Genomic DNA, 17,227 nt, shown 5'->3' with positions numbered 1-17,227 from the left:
CCACTTCCACCCATCTTGTCCAGCTTCCCCTAAGCCTAGAAGACACAAATATGCCTGTGCCTGGGTACAAATCTTTCCCATTGTACCCAATCCCCTTGCTCCTTGCTGCAAGTGCTGTCTCAGAGTGAGACTCATGTACAAGCCATGTGTGCTGCTGGTTTTTTGCACAACAGCTCTGAGGAAATCTAGAAGAGGATATGAATATACTCAGCTATCTGGTGAGGTTTATTGTATGGAGCACACCTCTGCTTTTCATTTCATCCTCCCACTTTATTGTGGGATATGCTGGGAAATTTTCTGAATGACTCTTTTTCAGATATCTCCCATATACTTTTAGGGCATGCAGTGGGAGAGCAGAGAAAAGGCTGTGTTATCTACCTGTTATGTACCTGTTCCCCCTAGAGATCTTCACAAATGCAGACATGGTCCCATGGAATCAAGCAAGGAAAGAAAACCACGATACAGGGGCATTTAATCCCTCCTCCTTATGAACTCTGCAGAATTACCTGTAAACGTGGAGGTGGTAGGACAGAATTGTAAGAGTTTTCATGAGAAGAAATTTTGTGTGATCCAAAACCATTACTGACATGAAACTGTTTAAAGACATATACTTAGCCTGGGCTCTAATGTGGTGGCTCAGCTGTGGCTTTATAACACATAACACATGCTTCCAAAACTACAAAAAAGGGGATTTCAAAGACTTATAACTGTCTGTAACTTATACTGTAGTTTTATCCATGATCTTCTTCCAATACAACCAAATACTGAAATGATAATGCAGAGATTGTTCCTAGCACAGAATTGCCCAGTTGTGTTATCTCAGGGGAAAACCTTTACCCTAGAACAGGATACACCTGTCTAGAAGAGCATGCAGTTAACTATGGCACTGATTTTTTCACTAGAAGTGTGGGGAACTTCAGACCTCTTGTATTGCTAAACTGGTGCAGAATTATAGGTCTGATGACCTATAATGATGAAAAACAATAAACTGTTATTGTTAAGTAGCTGAGCTATAAAATCTGCCCCAGCTTGGTCAGCAAGTTATCAAGTGCTGAAACCCCAAATCATCGGCACTGGTGCTGTCAGCAAGTTCAGATAACAGTCAACAATAAAATGTGTTTCTCATCTCTGTTCTGCCCCCATAAATTCAGTAACAGTAAAATAATCACAGAGAGACTCTGGTTGAGGGACAGGAGTGTGTAGCAAGCCCTAGGTTTGTTACAGGGAGTTGAGAAGTATTTCATGGTCTATAGATAGTAGTGGCCTGTGAAGATCACAATTCCAGACTGGGCATTTACTTCATGGCTCTTCTGCTATTTAATGTTTGAGGTAATTCCTCTAAATGCTACATTCCTAAAACAGATTAATCTGATTGAAGAAGAGTATCTCATGTAGCAGAAACAAAGAAAGCAGCTGCAGGCTGTCCCCAATAAATAAACCAACAAAAAACCCCAGAAAACAACAAAACCCAAACCTAAGTCATTTCCACCTTCCATCTTGCCCATATGTTGAGGTTGGAAGGGACCTGGATAGGTCAGGGAACACAGAATATCTTCTGAATAGGAGTGCAGAGCATATGGGAGATCAGCAGGTGGAGGATGCTCTGAGTGCTGGGGCTGGTGAAGTAAACCTTGGTTGAAGCTTTGGGATCATAGAGGTGGTTGCAGTTTATAGGCTGGAGGACTGTGAGTTGGGCTAGTTTGGAAAGAAGGCAGGAAAGGGTTGGGATAAGCTTGGGAAGTGTGAAAAGCAGAAGAGCACATGGTCTTGGGTGAGGTGGGGATGTGTTAAAAGTGTAAAGCTTGAAAGCACAAATTTAGGGTCCTAGCATGAGGACACTTAATAAGTAAAACATGAGGGTGTGAATGCTGTGGCTCTTGCCACCTGAAAATTATAAAATGCTGCTTCTTGCTCCTTTTTTCTCTCTTAACTCGATATCCACCTTTCTGGGTTGTTCTGGGGTTTTTTTCTTTGTTGTTTATCATTCTGCATCGTGTTCCCACTCAGAAGCTCCCCAGCCTGGTGTCACATGAGCTTAATTTCTCACCCACTTCTTCTTGATAAGCCAATCTGCAGTGAAGCAGCTCACATTAAAATGCTGATGTTTAACTTGATGTAAGAAGACTTCAGATTTGGCTCCCCACTGTGATAAAAATGATGGCAAGGCAGAATTCAGACAATAAGGGAGAAAGAGCACAGCACTTAGTATTTTATTCTGTTTTGATTACTACTTGTTGTGTAGACCTTTAATGCTTCATTTAGTTAAATCTTACAGGTGTCTGGAGAGGAAGATTTTAATAAAAAATGCCCTGCTTGGCACTTCTTCAAGCCTGATAAAAGGAACACCCACAAGTCACCAGACTGCATGGTATAAGTAAGATATTTAAGAATCAGAGCAAATGGAAAGGAAGGGGGGGAAAAAGTACTATGGCATTAAAGCGATTTAAACTGTAAGCATCATATTTACTGACATCCATTATATTCATTCCTCCACTTAAAAATGTTTTTGTGTGTGTGAAACAAAGTCCTAGGGCTTACTTTATGGTTAAGTAAATGTATAATTGGGAATGGTTTTCTTGAGCTTCTTCTCGATTCTATAACTGAATACATGCAAAGTGGTAAGGTGTACAGAGTGTTAGCTGGAGGGTTTAAAATAACTCTTTTCCACCTTCTTTTTCTAGACTATATCACATACATAGTCACACCATCAGGCCTGAAGCATAAGAAGCTTCAGGCACTTTGCAATCAGTTGACTCTGAAAGATAAATTTCTGTAAAGGTTTTTTTGAAAAATGGATATCCTGGAAAGAGAGACTTTATTCGTGTGCTTTGGAGAGAGTGAGAGTTCACATTGAAAACTTTCAGCAAGTTTTTGTTCTTCATTAGACATCTGAGCAACTATAGCACAGCCAAGGTAACTCCATAGGAAACCATCTTGTATCGTGCTGCTGGGCAGGGAATTTTTTGTCCATTGCTTTCACAAGAACTGCAGGTTCCAGGTTTGCCCTTTTCTGTCCTAGGGCAGTGGTTTGCCACCACTGTGGATGGGCCTATCTCTACATTTTTTTCATGGGAATTGTAATCTTGACTAATGAATTTACACTTAGTATGAATCAGCTTGGTTTTCCTAGTTATGCTCGGGCTGCACTGCTGCTTGAGAGCAGCTCTCTGGCCCCAGAACCAGTGGTCTGGACCCTGGTAACAAGCCCACAGCATGGGGACAGTGCCCAGGAACACTTCTGAGATTCTTCTGAGGCAGATGCTGGGCACTCAGGCAGAGGTGTGCTATGCTGTGATGACAATGTAGACTGGTTTCAACAACTTGTATTGGCACAGACAGTATTAACAGATGGGAAAATTGAGCATCTGATGTATTGCTGCTGCTTGACCTTGGCATTGTAACATGCATGAAGTGTAAAGAGTTTTTAAGGCACACAGTGTTCAGCCTGGAGAAAAGAAGGATTAGGGGAGAATTTATTGCTATGTTCCAGTACTTAAAGGTCAGCTACCAAAAGATGAGACTCTTTTTACAAGGAGCCACGTGGAAAGATGACGGTTAATGGGCACAAGCTACTCCTGATGGACATCAGAAGCAAATTGCTTGCTCTGAGAATAGTTGGAGATTGGAATAACGTCCCCTGGGAAGTGGTGGATCCCTTAACACTGTTCATTTTTAAGACTCAGCTTGACATGGAGCTGAACCATCTCACCTAACTCATAGGCGAGTTCCTACATGGGAAGGTTGGACCACCTAATTCTTGGGGACCCTTCCAACCAGGCCTTCCATGATTCTCTGAATGAAGGCACTGTACCCCTCAAACACGAGATGCATATATTCCGGCTTCCCCTGCTCAGCCCATTCCAACACACAGGGATGCTCAGCTTTTGCTCAGCATCCATCGGGGGGGGGGGGTACCCCACACCGTGCATCTGCATCCCTGAGGGGTGCAGGGCACCGCACCACTGCCCCCCGAGCCGGTGCCTTCCAGACCTTGTACAACATCCCCCAGAACTCCCTTCTACCCCCGTACCCCAGCCACTCGCACCCCCGAATCCCCCACCGCCCTTCAGGAGCCCGGGGCCCCCGCTCGCCACACGCGTCCCCTCCGCGCCCCGCCTGTCCCCGCTTGCGCAGGCGCGGGACTCCCCTCCCTCCTCCCCCCGCTGAGGATGGAGGTAGTGTTGGCGGACGCGTTGCTCTCCCGTTGCGGGGATCCCGTTGAGGTGCTGCGGGCTGTTTGCTCCCCGCTCTCGGCCGAAGGCGCGGAGGCTCTGCGTCTCCTCCTCCAGCGCCTGGCCGCGGGCTGCCCGCTGCTACCGCCAGGCGAGGCCGAGGCGGGGGCTCTGCGGAGGGCCGCTTGGGAAGTGGCTCTGGAGCGGTGCCGGCCGCTGCTCTGCGGCGGAGAGGCGGGGGTGTGCGGCGGGGAGCGGGTGCGGGTGGCCCGGGCGGCGCGGGGAGCCCTGCGGCATTGCGTGCAGCTGTGCGGGGCGCCGCTGGCGGGGCGGCTGGCGAGGGACGCGCTGGCGGAGCTGGCGGCGGGCGGCGGGGCGGGCGCGGAGCTGGCGGCGGTGGAAGCGCTGGTGGCGGCGGCGCCGCGGCTGGAGGAGCCGGAGGTGGTGGCGCGGTGCGTGGCGGCGGCCCTGGAGCTGGTGCGGGAAGAGGGGGAGAGGGAGGAGGAGGCGGCGGCGGTGGTGGCAGGGAGGCTGCTGCCGGCGCTGGGAGGCAACGGGGCGGCTCTGCCGCTGGTCTGGGAAGGACTGCTGGGGGAAGGAGAACCGCCGCGGGCCGGGCCGGTGCTGCTGGCTCTCAGCGCCCTGGCGGACGCGGTGCTGCCGCGGAGCCCGCCTGGAGCGGGTTCGGGGGTGGACGCGCGGCTGTGCCCGCGGTTCTGGCGGGTGGTGCAAGGGGGCCTGACGGAACGGGACGGGCTGTGCCGCAAGCGGGCCCGCTACCTGCTGAAGAGAGCCCTGGACCTGAGCGGAGGGCAGCGGGCAGAGCTGCGGTGCCCCCCGGACGGCCCAGACGGTACGGCGGGAGCTGGAGGGAGGTGGAGCGGCTGGGTAGGGCCGAACGGCGTGGAGAAAAGTTTGTTTTTCTTCCTAGAATCGAGTCTGTTCTGGTGGTGTGCCGAGGAGAATGAGAAGCTCCTGCAGTTCTGGGAAACTTATATTTTGATCATGGAAACTTTGGAAGGAAACCAGGTAGGGAGCACCCTCAAATGGATGCCTGTCCGAGGGAGGGGAGATGATTTCCTGCTGGCATCGATGCTGCAGGTGTTCTGACTGGGTAAAACAACCTGCAAGCTTGGTGATGGAAGGTGCCTGAGTATTAAGAGGAATATTTTTATTTCTAGTTTTGCAAGCTTAAAACGTAGAATGTGTAATCTGTTTGGAGTGAATTCAGAACTCTTACCTGTTCTGGTTAGAGCTGTGGATTGAACCAAGAAAGGAAAAAAAGAACAACTGGATTGCAGCTGATTGCAAGCCCATAGGTAGCCTCATTTCTGGTGAAAATCAGACTATTGCACTTCACACAATGTTAAGGTTGGAAGAGACCTCTAAGGTCATCCAGTCCAACCTGTGACCAACAGCATAATCTAACTACTAAACCATGTCCTTAAGGACCAGGTCCAAACGCCTTTTCAGTGCCTCCAGGGATGGTGACACCACCACTGTCCTGGGCCATTCCAATGTCTACAACCCTCTCAGTGAAAAAATATTGCAGAAGAGGCCGTTTCCCTCCTTGTTCCAACCTCCCTTAAGGCAGTTGAAGTGAGCTCTAAGCCTCCTCACTCCTCTAAGCTCTCTCAGCCTCCTCACTTAATAACCTCTTTTTGGTAGAGGGGACCACATCTGTATAGCAAAGCAGTTGTGGCCTTGGATGGAAAGGATTTTGACTTAGCACCTTGACATAAAGATTTCTCTTGGCTTCAGGCTTCCATAATTGTATTGTGGTGTTAAGTATTTGTTGTGACTCTCTCCTTGTAGTATTTCATTTGGACATAATTGTCCTGTAACTGAGAAAAATAGTATTCACTGAATGTTTAATTTTAGAGATGTGTGTTGGTTGGCTTTACTTTTGGTGAATAGAATGATTGTTAATTAAGAAGCATTTTCTTGTAATAGAGTAGCATGGAATTATCAGTTTTTCTTGAGTGCTACACTACCACCAAGTGTTACATGCCAAGTTCACAGAATTGTCATGGTTGGAAGGAACAGCAGCACGGATGTTGCAGGTTTATTTAAAAGCAATTTATTGCCACTTTTTCTCTTAATGCTACTGACAGTAAATTCTAGCCCATGAGTAAGAGACAGTTCCTGTGTTTGAGAAGTAAACTAACTACTTACATTACATCTGATTTGAATTTCAGATACATGTCATAAAGCCAGTGTTACCAAAACTGAACAGTTTATATGACCATGCTATATCAGGGGAAAAAGGTAAGATACAGCTTTTGCTGAAACATCTCCCAAATATTGGGCAATCAAGTCACGCTTTTTTTTTCTTGCTGTTTTAGTCAGAGCTCTTTGTTATGTTTTGTTTTTCAAACCAGAGGTTTTCTGAGTGACTATTTCAATTTTTGTGGGTCTGCCATATGAAGACTTTGCTTGGCAGACATACACAGGCAGTGGTCCTCTGCTCTGAGAAGAAGAAATCTTAGTATGTGCTCATTGCTTACTGTGTTAGCTCATATATGTATATATTATTTTTTTTGTAAGCAAACCCAACTAAGTAGGTTTTTTTCACTACATTTTGCTTTACTTCAGGTAACAAAGGCAGAGATTTTTTTGGGTGGGTCATATGAGCCAAGTCACCTACACAACTCCTATAAAAAGGAGAAAAAAAAATCAACTCTTTGGAAGAAGGGAGAGAAGAAATGAAATGAATGCTGGAACATGTTGAAGAATATAATGTCATCTTCTGCAAAGCAAAATGTAACACATCTTATTAGGTAGTGCAAGATGTTAGAGATTTTTGAAGTGGGCAGACTGTTAATGTGACAGTGTTGCAGGTGAATACAAAGTCAGTATGAGGAGAGCTGCAGGAAAAAAGACATGTTTTTTGCACTTGTTTGTCATTTTAATTTATAACTACTAAAATTTAGAGGACAAATTTTGAAAGCCGTGTTAATAAATATTTTCTTTGGTACTGGAGATTTAGCAGAGTATGTTTATAAATCTGATATCTATAACCATCTTTTTGAAATGCCCTATAAACTGACTATGAGGATGTCCGGAATGTTGGTAACTTTTGTGTCAGTGTGTTACTGTGTCACTGTCATTTCTGTGTCAGTTCAGAAGAATTTGCTTTTGTTACCAGGTCGTTGGTTGTTCCACCCATCCTGGCACATGTGCATTTATAAACGAATGTTTGAGAGTGAGAATAAAACCTTGACAAAGGAAGGAGTTCTTCATTTTCTGGAGCTTTGTGAAACAAAGCACCTTCCAAATGCACTTGACTTTTCAGAGGTAAGGGTGTTGCCAGAACGAGCAGATGTTCTAATTTATGATGTGTTTTAAGCCTTATTGCCTCAATAGTGTTGTAATTAGACATGTTCTGCAAAAATGCCCTTTATTTTGCTGTGCAAGTGATAGCAATGTTTGTAAGTAGTGTCAATTACATATTTACTTGAAAAGAGGCCAGCCCATGGGGAATGTGTTTTTGAGTGCATTTGTTCATTCCTGTATTTCAAACTAATGCTTTCTAATTGAAGTTGGACCTTTATTATTGAGATTTGTTATCAGAAGTTAAATCAGAAGTTAAGGGTTGGACTAGATGATCTCTGAGGTCCCTTCCAACCCGGCTAATTCTATGATTCTATGAAATTCTCACAGGGATGATTGCTGCTTCAGATTTTCAGAGCCTTCTGAACTGCTCCAAAATTATTAATTAGTATTAATTGACTGAAAGTCTTGGATGAACCTGGTCAACAGACTTTATCTGTGCACATGGTCTGCTACTTAGCAATGGATGTTGTAGATCCATTGCTAAATAATCCTGTGAGAAGGTGAATATCTCTGCATTATAATCAGCATATTGCTGTATCCTACTGAAAACTGCACATCAAAACATTCCATATGTGGGATGAAATGTTGCAAGTTTGAAGGTCTTATTTTATTTTTTTTAATAGCATCATTTGCAGATTTACTCTCCAACCAGCCTGCACCTTAGTAAGGAATGATCTATGTTATACTTTTATGTCTTTATTTTCTCCTTAGTAAAAGTGTTGCCCTCAGAGGTTAACACTGCTGATTTATACAAATTAAGTCAGCCTCTTGATGACTTAACTTAAAATCCAGTCAACCTTAAAATGCCCTCTAAATCTTTCTACTTGTGTTGACCCCTACTCGTTATTTTTTTAAAGCTGAAATATATATTTTCTCCATCTGTTTCCCAAAAGAATTTTTTGCTTGTCTGCACCTCTCACAATGTTCTGTGAAATGAACCTAATGAAAAAGTTACTTTCTTTAATCTTTGGCTCGCCCTTCTCTTTAGTTTCCACCTCATTTTTGCTCCTCCTATTTAATACTAGCAAAGATATTCTCTAATGACTTAGGCTGTCACCTGCCTGGTGAAATGGATCTATTTAGCCTTTATGTAACAGTGCCTTGTAAGTGTACACTTAGTTATTCTTGTTTTCTCTTACCAGTTTATTATTGGACCATTAATGGATGCTCTCTCAGAAAGTTCCCTCTATAGCAGGTGAGCCACTGATTATTTTTTAATAATGTAATGTGGGAAATGTATTTTATTAGTACTGGCTTGAGTATATGGGTAAAATCTTGGATGAAGAAAAACATATTAATAAACAGTGTTGCTGAACTCCCTAGCAGGTAAAGAATTTTTCAGGAAAGGTAGGTGGCAGAGTAAGATGAAGTTGGTTCAGTTTTATCCTAGTAGTAGCAACATAAGGATGCCGTATACATGAAGACAGGGTCCTGTTTTATACCTGGTGTTGAAATATTAATTTGTAAATCAAGTGAAATATGATAAATTAATAACTTAGTAAAGTCTTTTTTTTATAGTCTCGTTTTCTTGCCACACAGAAAGAAGGGTCTGTTCTGATTGTTGTCAGTTCATAACTAATCAGTGTTTTTTCAACAGTGGTTGATTATTTGGGGAACTTTTAGGAAATTAACACTTTGTCTCAGAAGTCTATCATGGTTTTAGACAGTAACTAGGTGACAGATGCTCTCTGTTAGTCCCCACTACCCTCCCAGGAGAAGATGAAGAAGGAAATAAGGGAGAGAAACCTGGAGTTAGAAGAAGAAAGTAGGGTAGGTTTAATGAAGTAGGAATAGTGAATTACAAATGTATAGAAAATATGTAAATATGGAACTCCCCCTCCTCAGTTGCTAATTACTTCCCAACTGGAACAGTCCCACATTAGACTGGGCAGCAGATGGGGATGCCCAAATCCAGGGTCAGATTGCAGCAGTCTCAGAGCAACCAAGTATTGCTCATAGGTCCTGTTAGGGAAGGCAGGTGACCTGTCCTGGGGAATCATAGAATAATTTGGGTTGGAAGGGACCTCTAAAATCATCTGTTCTAACTCCAAACAGCAAGCAGGGACACCCTCAGCTAGATCAGGTTGCTCAGAGCCTCCTCAAGCCTCACCTTGAATATCTCCGGGGATGAGGCCTCAACTACCTCCCTGGGCAACCTCTTCTATTTTTCCTCTACCCTCATGATAAAGAACTTTCTCCTAACATCCAATCTAAATCTGCTCTTTAATTTAAAACCATTGCCCCTCATCCTATCACTCCAGACCCTTGCACAGAGTCCCTCTCCAGCCTTCCTGTAGCCCCCTCAGGTACTGGAAGGTCACTCTTGAGTCTCCCTGGAGCCTTCTCTTCTCCAGGCTGAACAACCCCTCAGCCTATCTTTGTAGGAAAGTTGTTCCAGCCCCCTGATCATTTTCATGGCCTCCTCTGGACCTGTTCCATCAGCTCCATGTCCTTCCTGTACTGATAGCTCCAGAGCTGGATGCAATACTGCAGGTGAGGTCTTACCAGAGGAAAGTGTCAGAATCCCCTCTCTCAATCTGCTGGCCACATTTCTTTGGATGCAGCCCAGGATGCTATTGGCCTTTTGGGCTGCCAGCACACACTGCTGGCTCATCCAGCTTTTCATCCACCAGCATCCCCCAAATCCTTTTCTGCTGGGCTGCTTTCTAAACCCTCATCCCCCAGCCTGTATTGAGAGTGTGGATTGTTCTGAACCAGGTACAGGACCCTGCACTTGCTCTTGTTGAACCTCCTGGGGTTCACCTGGGCCCAGCTCTCTGGTTTGTCCAGGTCTTTCTGGCTGACATCCCATCCCTCTGGCTTATTGACAGCACCACTCAGCTTGGTGTCACCTGCAAACCTGCTGGTGGTGCACTTAGTCCCAAGGTCTATATTGTTGATTAAAATACTAAACAGTACAGGTCCTAGTACAGACCCCTGAGGGACACCACTTGTCACTGGTCTCCATCTGGACTTCAAGCCATTGACCACAACCCTCTGGATGCAACCATTCAAATCTGTATCTTGACAAGTGGGGTATTGTGGAGGACCATGGTAAAAACCTTGCAGAAGCCCAGGTAGATCACATCCATAGGTCATCCCATGTCCATGGATGTAGTTACCCTATCACAGAAAGCCATTAGGTGTGTCAGGAAGTATTTCTCCTTAGTGGAGCTGTGCTGGCTCTCTTGGATCACCTTCCTGTCCTCCAAATGCCTTATCAGACCTTCTAGGAGGATCTGATCAATGACTGATCAATGATCTGATCATTGACTGCTCAATGATCTTGCCAAGCACAGATGTGAGGCTGTAACAGGTCAGTAATTCCCAGGGTCTTCCTTACCACCCTTCTTAAAAATAGGTGTAATGTGTCCCTTCTTCCAGTCACCAGGGAATTCTGACTGCCATGGCTTTTCAAATATGGAGAGTGGCTTGGTGACTCCATCTGCCAGTTCTCTCAAGAATCTGGAGGGATCTTACCAGGTCCTATAGACTTGGGTATGTTCAGGATCATCAAGTGGTCATGAACCTGATCTCCACATAGAGTGGGAGGGACTCTGCCACCCAGGTCCCCACCTAGTGATTTTTGTTTGGTGTATTTAGAGGAGGGTGCATGCTTTGACTTACACCAAGAACACACAAAGTTATTACAGTTCATCTCAAGCTGTCTGAGAGAAAACTCAGCATCATCATGACTGATGCTAATAACCCGTGGAGGATGAAGGCTGGTGCACGTCATCTCTGTATCCAGTTGGAGCAGTCTCTGAAGTGATTTAACCACTGAAATGCACTTTTTGTTGTTGTTGTTCAGGAGCAATCCTACTCTGTAGTTGTTAACATGCCAGTTGTATGTTTGATGTTTTAAAACCTAACAGGACACCAGGCCAGTCAGTGGGAGCCTGTCCTCCTTTGGGAATCAGGCTACAGAAGTTTTTGGCTTCTTATCTCATGCTTCTTCCAGAAGAAGAAAAAGGTATGTTTCAATTTCATAGTTGGTTTTTGGGGTTTTTTTTTGCTTGTTTGTTTTTGTAGTTTTTTCTTTTTTTAAGATAAAAATTCCAAATAAAAATCACAGACCTGTTTTCCATGTTGTGTAAATATTTACCACTGCTTTTATACATTACTTGAGAGAAAAAAGGAGCAGTTCTCCTTGTAATGGTGAAGTTGCCAGAGAAGAGAGGTCTTCAGAGGTTTTGAGGGGTGCTGCAGTATTAAACTACAGAATTGTTTTAGGGGCAGGCTTACTTTTTTATTAAAAAAACCCCCAAATGCCCAAACTCTAAAGGTGATCAGCATTTTCAGATTCTTCTTTCTTTATTTGTCAGCACAGATAACCCTGTGCAGAGCAAAATGTTTGGAACTATTCTTTTTTGGCTTTGTGAGTTTTGGAGGGTTTCAGTTTGTGATTTTTGGTTTGGGTTTATTTTTCTGTTTTGTTTTTTTTTTTTTTAAACCCATCTGCCATACTCCTTTAGTCACAACCTGTGTGGTTTGCCATTCAAAAGAGTGAGTCCAAGTGCTGAAGAGGAAGTTGAAGAATTCTTTTATTGTGAGGTTGGATGAAGAAAAATTTCTGAGATTGAGCCTACATGAACACCAAAATTTGGAACAAAGGAGAGAGCAGCTTTTGACAGAATTTAGTAGCTGGTCTGATTTAATTAAATAAGAATTGCTGCTGTGGTGTCTTGTTGAGTCTTACTTTAACCATGCCACCATCCATTAAACTGGTAGAATCACTGTATACTTGGGGGTGTCATCACAAGGGCTGAGTACCAGCTTAAAAAGACATTGTCTAGTGCTCAAAACAGAGATAAAGTATCATACTGAATCACATATGGTGATTAATGCAGATCATCATAGCCAAAATCAGGTTTATTTTTTGTTGCATCCTTCTCCTGACAGACTTAATTTGGAATGTGCCTTTTTTCACTGAAATAACTAAGAAATTACTTTGTTTTTCATTTACCTTTTAGAAATGATTTAGAAATTTTGAGGTCTGTGTCATTTAAATGCATTTGAGAACAAGAAGTCACTCTGGATGGTTTGTTTTGTTTCATTTAAGGTAGTTTCCTGTTAAAATTTATTCAGAAGATGACAAGCAGACACTGGTGTGCTGTTCCCATTTTATTTCTTTCTATGGCTCTGGCAAATATCCCTGCATGTAAAGTGCTGGGCACTGAAGGACTTCATGCTTTAAGGTAAAATATGCACTGCATTGTGTTCTTACAGACTTCTTTCAAATAAATTGAATTGCCAGGATTTCATTCATGTTTGTTACTTCAAGGAGGATGTGATGGTTGTGCATGGGGAGGATTCTCTCTCCTTTATGTTCAATTAATGGAAGAATTCAATTTAAGAATGGCTGTTTTATAACTCTGTGTGACTTTAAAAAATCAGTATTTTGCATTTCAATCCCTTGTCATCATTTTTTTTTTTTTTGTGGCATAGTTGTATCATTTGGTCTTCCATAATTCCTAGCTGTTATCTATCAAACTTCTTCTTTCTTTTCTAATTGTATTAAAAAATTTACTCAATGGCAGTTGAGGCTATATTGGGAGACAGCCCATAAAACTGAAAAACTTGTAAATAAAGGGCTAAGTTCTTGGCATGTGCAATGTCTTTAATCACACCTATATTTTCCTAAGTATCTACTTTCATAGAATCATAGAATTAGCCGGGTTGGAAGGGACCTCAGAGATCATCTAGTCCAACCCTTGACCCACCGGAGCAGTTGCTAGACCATGGCACTGAGTGCCACATCCAGTCTTTTTTTTAAATGTCTCCAGGGACGGAGAATCTACCACCTCACCGGGCAGTCCATTCCATAGCCTAATCACCCGCTCCGTGAAGAAATTCTTTCTAATATCTAACCTAAACCTCCCCTGGCACAACTTAAGACTGTGTCCTCTTGTCTTGTTGAAGGTCGTCTGTGAAAAGAGTCCAGTTCCCACCTCGCTACAGCCTCCTTTCAGGTAGTTGTAGGCAGCAATGAGGTCTCCCCTGAGCCTCCTCTTCTTCAGGCTGAACAGCCCCAGCTCTCTCAGCCTCTCCTCATAGGGCCTGTGCTCGAGTCCCTTCACCAGCCTGGTTGCCCTCCATTGGACCTGCTCCAGGACCTCTACATCCTTCTTAAACTGAGGGGCCCAAAACTGGACACAGTACTCGAGGTGTGGCCTCACCAGCGCTGAGTGCAGGGGAAGAATCACCTCCCTGGACCTGCTGGTGACGCTGTTTCTGATACAGGCCAGGATGCCATTGGCCTTCTTGGCCACCTGGGCACACTGCTGGCTCATGTTCAGTTTCTTGTCAATGCAGACTCCCAGGTCCCTTTCTGCCTGGCTGCTCTCCAACCACTCTGTGCCCAGCCTGGAGCTCCCCATGGAGTTGTTGTGGCCAAAGTGCAGGACCCGGCACTTGGCCTTTTTGAACCTCATCCCGTTGGAATCGGCCCAGCTCTCTTTCTAGAGCCACTGAAAATCAGTAATTATTCCAGTTGAATCAAATCTGAGCTTTAAAGTAAAATCTTACTGGTGGTTGAAGGAATATTGGATAAAATTAATAATAAGAGACACTCCTCTGCTGATAAAAGTCTATAAAAACTGATAGAAAACTTCAAGAGTGAGGATTTTATGGCAAGCATTTTATTATTATATTTTTAGAGTTAGCAATGCAAATATTAGTTTGGAAAGAGGTGCTCATGGGGATTTTTCCTTCAGTTGCCTTGGTTCTGCATTGCCTCCTCCTGCTTACCTGAGTTTTAATACCATATTTTGAAAGTACATTTAGTAGTCAGCTTGGTTCTGTGTTTGATGCTGTCCCATCAGGTAGTGATTGTGTAATACTTAGAATAAGTTTGTTAAAGACAATCAAATGTATTTTAAGTGGTTAATAATTGGCAAGTACATGAAAATGTCTTAAGTGTGTGTTTTCTGCAGCCCATTTTTCCCCTTTGCAGGGATGTCCTCCAGTGTACTATGATTACACATCAGATTTTGTTGCGTGGAGCTGCTCAGTGCTATCTCCTTCAATCAGCTTTGCATTTGACAGATGTGGTGAGTTTGGTTTGTTGTGGTTTGGTTTTTTTTAAGTTTATTTTCTGGTGTAATAGAAGTACCCTAACACAGCATAAACAGTATTAAAAAAATCCCTAAATACAACATGGAACAACTGATTTTGCTGTATTTGCAATTTTTTAATGACTAAAAAATTGTGTAATATAACTATCAGAATGCTTCTCTTAGCTTCTAGCTTTAATAACTTTTGTTTTTTCATTATCTTTTTTATTTTTTCATGTGTGGTTTTCATGTATTAATTGTGGAACAGTGTCCTATTACCATATCTACTATATAAACTTAGATTTTAAATGGACTTTTCTGAAACAGCTCAGAGAATAAAACCAAAATGCTAAAGCTGGCATTAATGTTGAAATAGCAAGGCCTTAATATTCATGGATTTGGTGGTCTTATAAGGCATTTTCATTCTAGATGAGTAAACTGCCTTTCATGTTCTGTGCTATGTCCTTAACTTGTGTTAGTAGGATTTCCTTTTGGAAATAGGGAAATAATTTGCTGTAGCCACTCTTACTCATTTATGTACATTTAAAAGGTGCCATCAGTGCATAGCACTATTCTTCTAGTCATTCATTAACCTCCAGATAGATGTTGATACTTGGAAGAATGAAATTGGGTTCCATGGTGATGATGAATTGGTCCAAAAGATGCAAAAAATGTGTCTGTCATGGAAAGTTCAATTTCTTTTTTCTGAAACCATGCCTGTTGACAGCAACCTTCCTGAGTTGTTATATAGATGTCATCTGTTGTCCGTTGTGTTGGTAACTCTCGTATCTTAATTGATTTCTTCAGGAGAAAGTGTCCCTTCCAGAAGTTGCAAACTTTCTTCTGTCCCTGAGGCCAGAGGAGTCTCTCAGGAGAGATACTCTGTTATGGATGGAGGTGAGAACTGAAGCTGGTTCTGTGTTCATCAGGCATTTTTAATACCTATACCAATACATGTTTTAATACTGCTCATTTTTAGGTAATATTTAATTTATTTATTAGTTATTATATAAATATTTAAATAGCTAGGTACTTTTGCAGTAGTACATTCTGGAATTTCTGGATGTGAAGTCCTAATGGATTTGTTTCTCTTGAAAGCTATGATTATTTTTAATTATTGATTGATTTAAATATAGAGGGGTTAAAGTTAACCCTAAAGAAATTATTCAGCAGGTTCAACATGGAAGAATTATAAGTGGTTGAAAGTAAAGTAAGGTGGCTGGTGAGAAAAATAACACTTCTGTCTTGGTGCAGAAATTAGCAGTTTTGCAGAAGAAAAGCTCTGTCTGGAGGCTGAGGTTTTCCTGAACTCCTTCAGAGCTGTTACACCCCAGTTTATTGTGTTTCGCAGAGTTCATTTCAATTTTGCAGCTGTTAGGTGTAAGTGTATTGAAATGTGAATCAGAATCTGGTTGTACTCAGACTTCTGATCCTTAAGAGACTTCTGTGTTTACATCACACTCCTGGTCTTCTGCCCCCTTTGCCAAGATAATGGGAGCTAAACCTGCTATTTGTAAACCTGTAGTAGTACCTGTAGTAGTACCTGTAACCTCTCCCATCAGGAGTCCATGCTCAGTCTTCCAGGTGGTTGGTAAAATGATGGAGAGAGTGCAAAGCAGGGCACATTATGGAGTCCACAGAGCCACAACCTTGCCTTCTTTCTGTACTTTTATTAAAGATACCAGGTGGATGTAACATCCTCAGTTAAAACTGCTCTTGCTCATCAGATTTATGGGCAGTCTATTCTCTATATTTTATGTATTCTCTTTGTGGCAATTTCCTTCTCACTTCTTTCTGCTCTGCTCTGGTTTTAATTTAGCTTTGCAGCTGGTTGCAAGTGAATGACAGGGGCTTCAGAAAGTCATTGAATTCTGAACATCAAGAAATATCATTATGTCAGTATGTACACAGCCTTGTGAGAGGGTACCTTAAGACACCACCATCTGAAGGTAAGTTAAATGTTTGTTAAAAATTTATCTTCAAAATATTTTTATATTAAAATTTACTGAAATCCTTTGGATTTAGAAAGAGCTCTGTGTAATTCCATGGCAGACATCTGGTGTTTCACTTCTACATGTGGTGTTTGTAGTTTGCTGGTTTGATATAAATCTTGGCTTATAAGCAGCTCTGAGGAGGGAAAAAATAATCAGTCATATCCAGCTGCATGAACTGGACCTCCAAATTCTGTTGTTCTTCCTAAATTCCCAAAGCCAAAAATACACCAGTCAAAAAACCTAAAGCCAGCTTATGTACTCTCTTAAGTAACAGATTTCTAGGTATGATGTAGTCCTGCATAAAAGAGAGATGAAAAGTTCTTTCATTTTGTTCTGATAGAATAGTTTTAGTTCTTCATTTAACTTTTAGCTGCTCAAAATCACAACTCATGTTGCTAATGGAGCAGATGTTATTGATTAACTTCATTTGCATAAGGTAATGTACTTCTAAAAGCAACAGGAAAGTGTTGGGAACTGCTGTCTAATATAACACATTGCCTAAAAATTATTTCAGCATAGAGGCTAATGAGATAATTCTCTTTGAGGTGTAAAGGAAAGATAATTGTGCTTGAGTTTTATATCTAGACAAAAGAATACAAAAATTTAGTAGTCATGTTCCTGTTAGCATTGGTTGCTTTTATGCTACTGATTTATTTTAATTAGTTATAAA

At 42.5% G+C, this 17,227-nt stretch overlaps 1 protein-coding gene across 1 annotated transcript in view; it reads left to right on the top strand.

The window, feature by feature from the left end:
• Positions 1 to 4,169: 4,169 nt before the first annotated feature.
• TARBP1 (TAR (HIV-1) RNA binding protein 1) overlaps positions 4,170 to 17,227 on the top strand; it is a 37,821-nt gene continuing 24,763 nt past the window's right edge. Inside the window, exons 1-10 of the mRNA XM_030448645.1 lie at positions 4,170 to 5,025; positions 5,104 to 5,201; positions 6,371 to 6,440; positions 7,321 to 7,469; positions 8,651 to 8,703; positions 11,384 to 11,481; positions 12,571 to 12,706; positions 14,464 to 14,560; positions 15,371 to 15,460; positions 16,383 to 16,512. Coding sequence (XP_030304505.1) covers positions 4,170 to 5,025; positions 5,104 to 5,201; positions 6,371 to 6,440; positions 7,321 to 7,469; positions 8,651 to 8,703; positions 11,384 to 11,481; positions 12,571 to 12,706; positions 14,464 to 14,560; positions 15,371 to 15,460; positions 16,383 to 16,512 — 1,777 coding nt within the window. The remainder of the gene's footprint in view (positions 5,026 to 5,103; positions 5,202 to 6,370; positions 6,441 to 7,320; positions 7,470 to 8,650; positions 8,704 to 11,383; positions 11,482 to 12,570; positions 12,707 to 14,463; positions 14,561 to 15,370; positions 15,461 to 16,382; positions 16,513 to 17,227) is intronic.

Source organism: Calypte anna, chromosome 3 (genome assembly GCF_003957555.1).
Source record: "Calypte anna isolate BGI_N300 chromosome 3, bCalAnn1_v1.p, whole genome shotgun sequence".
Taxonomy (NCBI): Eukaryota; Metazoa; Chordata; class Aves; order Apodiformes; family Trochilidae; genus Calypte; species Calypte anna.
The sequence above is the reverse complement of the archived record's forward strand: the minus strand, read 5'-3'. Positions and strand labels throughout refer to the sequence as shown.